At 44.0% G+C, this 3,683-nt stretch overlaps 1 protein-coding gene across 1 annotated transcript in view; it reads left to right on the forward strand.

Moving 5' to 3' along the window:
• Positions 1–3,089: 3,089 nt before the first annotated feature.
• The window catches only part of LOC311140048 (uncharacterized protein), a gene marked incomplete at both ends in the record, with an annotated part of 27,254 nt that continues 26,660 nt past the window's right edge, over positions 3,090–3,683 (forward strand). The window contains 2 exons of the mRNA XM_084175015.1: positions 3,090–3,119; positions 3,359–3,459. Of these exons, the coding sequence (XP_084031141.1) occupies positions 3,090–3,119; positions 3,359–3,459 (131 nt within the window). The remainder of the gene's footprint in view (positions 3,120–3,358; positions 3,460–3,683) is intronic.

Here is a 3,683-nt window from a genome sequence, read left to right on the forward strand (position 1 = left end):
TAGTTGATTTCCTACTAAGTTCAATAAATGTTTGAATATTGTTGAATTTGGGTTTAATGTCTGGATTCCGTGATTCGGTCCGCAACGCATATTTTATAGGGCCCTAGTCCATGAACTTGTCATAAGTCAACATAGGATATGCCCTCTTCCACCCCCACGAGACTCAAATATATATATATATATATATATATATATATATATCTTGGAAATGTAAGCAAGGTTTGAGCTTCTTCAGTCTGTGTCATAAAGTGGATACTTTTCTGTGTCTCGTTCAGAGTGAGTGACACATTGACTTTATATAGTGTACCAAGAGTTGTTCCCTCGCTTACGGCCATACCAGCCTGAATACGCCCGATCTCGTCCGATCTCGGAAGCTAAGCAGGGTCGGGCCTGGTTAGTACTTGGATGGGAGACCGCCTGGGAATACCAGGTGCTGTAAGCTTTTTGTCCCAGTAGAGCGTGCTCTTGTGTCATGGAGCAATTGCCTTTTATTTATCACCCTAATAATATAATGGATTGTTATTGGACTAAATGCAGTTTGTGTGTGCTGCCCTGCCCTGCCCTGCCCTGCCCTGCCCTGATCAAATCAAATAATGGACATTGCGTTTCCCTCAAAATGTAGGCAGTACATACAGCCTTTGTTTTTAGTCTAGGAGACTGTCAATGTCTGTAGTCCATTAGGGCACTATAAAATCCCTTCAATGTTTTGCCTGATTCCGTTAATTCCCAAGTTCCCTTTTCTCCGTTTAGATTTCCCCGTTGACCGTTTGTCCCTGTTTTGGCAGGTTTTCGCTCTCAAAAGTACACCTTTTTAATAGCAAAACAGCACAATTGGATGTTCTATGTCCACAACAATGTTTAAACCCTATCAGGTGACCATTTTTGAGGTCTGGGAAAAATGGAAGACATTTAGATTTTGGGGTGTAGTTACCCTTAAATGCAAGCGTGCACCAGGAAGAGACCTTTGTTTGGTTAAGCGGTGTTGCTGTAGGACAAATGGCCACTGGAGTGATGCAAATGATCACGGTATAATTCTGCCAGGCAGGCATAGGCTACTTTGTAGTTAACATTTACTTGCGAAGGTTTTGGGGGAAAGCCATTCCTTCCCTACCAGAAGAAGGTTATCATTAGCATCATCGCTAACGGCTACACAAAGTGTAGACATACGCGCGCACCGCACACATGCACACAGACAGGGGCATTCCTGTGCCCTTTCAGAAAGTTCATGGAAATACCAATCACTGATGCATTTTGTTCATGTCTTATGATTGGCTTGGGCAAATTAATATGTTTTCTAACAAGTTGAATAGATTTAGTTGATTTCCTACTAAGTTCAATAAATGTTTGAATATTGTTGAATTTGGGTTTAATGTCTGGATTCCGTGATTCGGTCCGCAACGCATATTTTATAGGGCCCTAGTCCATGAACTTGTCATAAGTCAACATAGGATATGCCCTCTTCCACCCCCACGAGACTCAAATATATATATATATATATATATATATATATATATATCTTGGAAATGTAAGCAAGGTTTGAGCTTCTTCAGTCTGTGTCATAAAGTGGATACTTTTCTGTGTCTCGTTCAGAGTGAGTGACACATTGACTTTATATAGTGTACCAAGAGTTGTTCCCTCGCTTACGGCCATACCAGCCTGAATACGCCCGATCTCGTCCGATCTCGGAAGCTAAGCAGGGTTGGGCCTGGTTAGTACTTGGATGGGAGACCGCCTGGGAATACCAGGGGCCTCATGTATCAATCTTGCGTACGCACGAAAACACGGCGTACGCCAGCTTTCACGTTCACGGTCAGATGTACTAACAGTGAAATTAACGTAAGAATGTGCGTTCTTCCACGTAAACTTCAGGCCTGGCGTACGTACATTTTTGTGATGTTTGTCAGTTGGCGACTCATAGAGGCAATAAAGTGAAGTGGCAAACATTACACTACGAACTGTTCTATCGCACCTGCCAGATATTGCTTATAATTTGTAATTGATAAATGATTTGCCATATTATTGTCACACGAGTCTTATTAGAATATTCTATTAATTATGCAATTAAGTAAGAACATATATAAAGGATGTGAAAATTGATACAACCCGTCTAGCAATGGCAGCTTTGGCTTTATTAGAAGACATTTTCAATGGACAAATCCGGAGAGAACGAGTTTTTAAGGACCACAGTGATTTTCTGGCCCACGACGATGACTGGCTCATCAGCCGTTTCAGATTTCCAAGGGCTATACTCTTGGAGCTCTGCGCTGAGTTGGGTCCGAATTTGGAAAGAGAGACAGTGAGGAGCCACGCATTACCCGTTCCTTTACAGGTGCTTACTACACTTGGTTTCCTAGCAACCGGTTCTTTCCAAAGAGAACTGGCAGACCGCTCAGGAATAAGCCAGTCGTGTTTGAGCCGTGCAATGCCACCTGTATGGGACGGCATCATCCGCTTGTCTACCAGGTATATAACGTTCCCATACGATGCAGGTGACCAGCCAAACATCAAAGCGCAATTTGCAGCGATAGCCGGTTTTCCTAATGTAATCGGAGCGATCGACTGCACACATATTGCTATAAAGGCGCCATCTGAAGACGAATTTGCATATGTGAATCGGAAACATTTCCATTCAATAAATGTGCAGATTATATGTGATGCACAAATGCGCCTAACAAATATTGTGGCAAGGTGGCCTGGGTCAACCCATGATTCATATATCCTTACAAACAGCATGGTTGGGATGAGACTCCAAGCTGGCAGGGTGCGCGATGGGTGGCTACTTGGTAAGTTATGCATTTAAATGTATGGTTCTATCTAAAAGTAAAATGTTTGTGTCTGTAATTATTATTACTGCCCATCAGGAGACAGTGGTTATCCACTAAAGACGTGGCTGTTAACCCCCCTCACCAACCCACAAACTGACCGAGAGCGCAGATACAATGATGCCCATTCCCGCACTCGGTCAGTTGTGGAGCGGGCGATTGGGCAGCTGAAATGTCGGTGGCGCTGCCTTGACAGGACCGGGGGGATGCTGTTATACCGCCCTGACAAGGTTTGCCGCATCATACTGGCCTGTGGAGTGCTGCACAATGTCGCGCACAGGCATGGCATACCCCTTGGTGAGGTGGGGGCACCGCCAGATGACCCTGACCCAGGACCAGTATATGTGCAGCACAATCAACAAGCCATTCAGGCCCGTCAACGTGTAATTGCGACAATATAAATGGTACTCACACAAAGTTCATTTTTTGACCAATTCTTTTAATGAATGGCTTATTTCTGTGAGTGCGTCAGTGACATTTTTAAGGTGACTGTTCATTTCTTCAATGGCCCTAACAATTTGTTGTTGTGACTCCAGAACAGCATGCGTCAAGACACGGCCAGATGGACGGGCTTCAGCACTGGGGGGAACATTAGAGACACGGGAGACGCTGGACTGAATGGGCTCTGGCTGCTCAGGTGGTGCGGACTCTGAGTGCGTGCCAGTGGACGTTCCTGCGGTTCCTAAGTCCAATTAAACACAGGCACATCTTAACAGTAATTTGAGTCTGTTCCTTATTAATGGGTACACGCATTTGCAATAAAAGCAGTGGATACGTGAAATCTCTGGTGTACCTTTTGCTATATTGCATGCATTTTAAAATTAAACGGTGGCTGGCTATGTATATCAAAGTTAAGGAAAT

This window comes from Coregonus lavaretus (genome assembly GCF_964263955.1).
Source record: "Coregonus lavaretus genome assembly, chromosome: 13".
Classification (NCBI taxonomy): Eukaryota; Metazoa; Chordata; class Actinopteri; order Salmoniformes; family Salmonidae; genus Coregonus; species Coregonus lavaretus.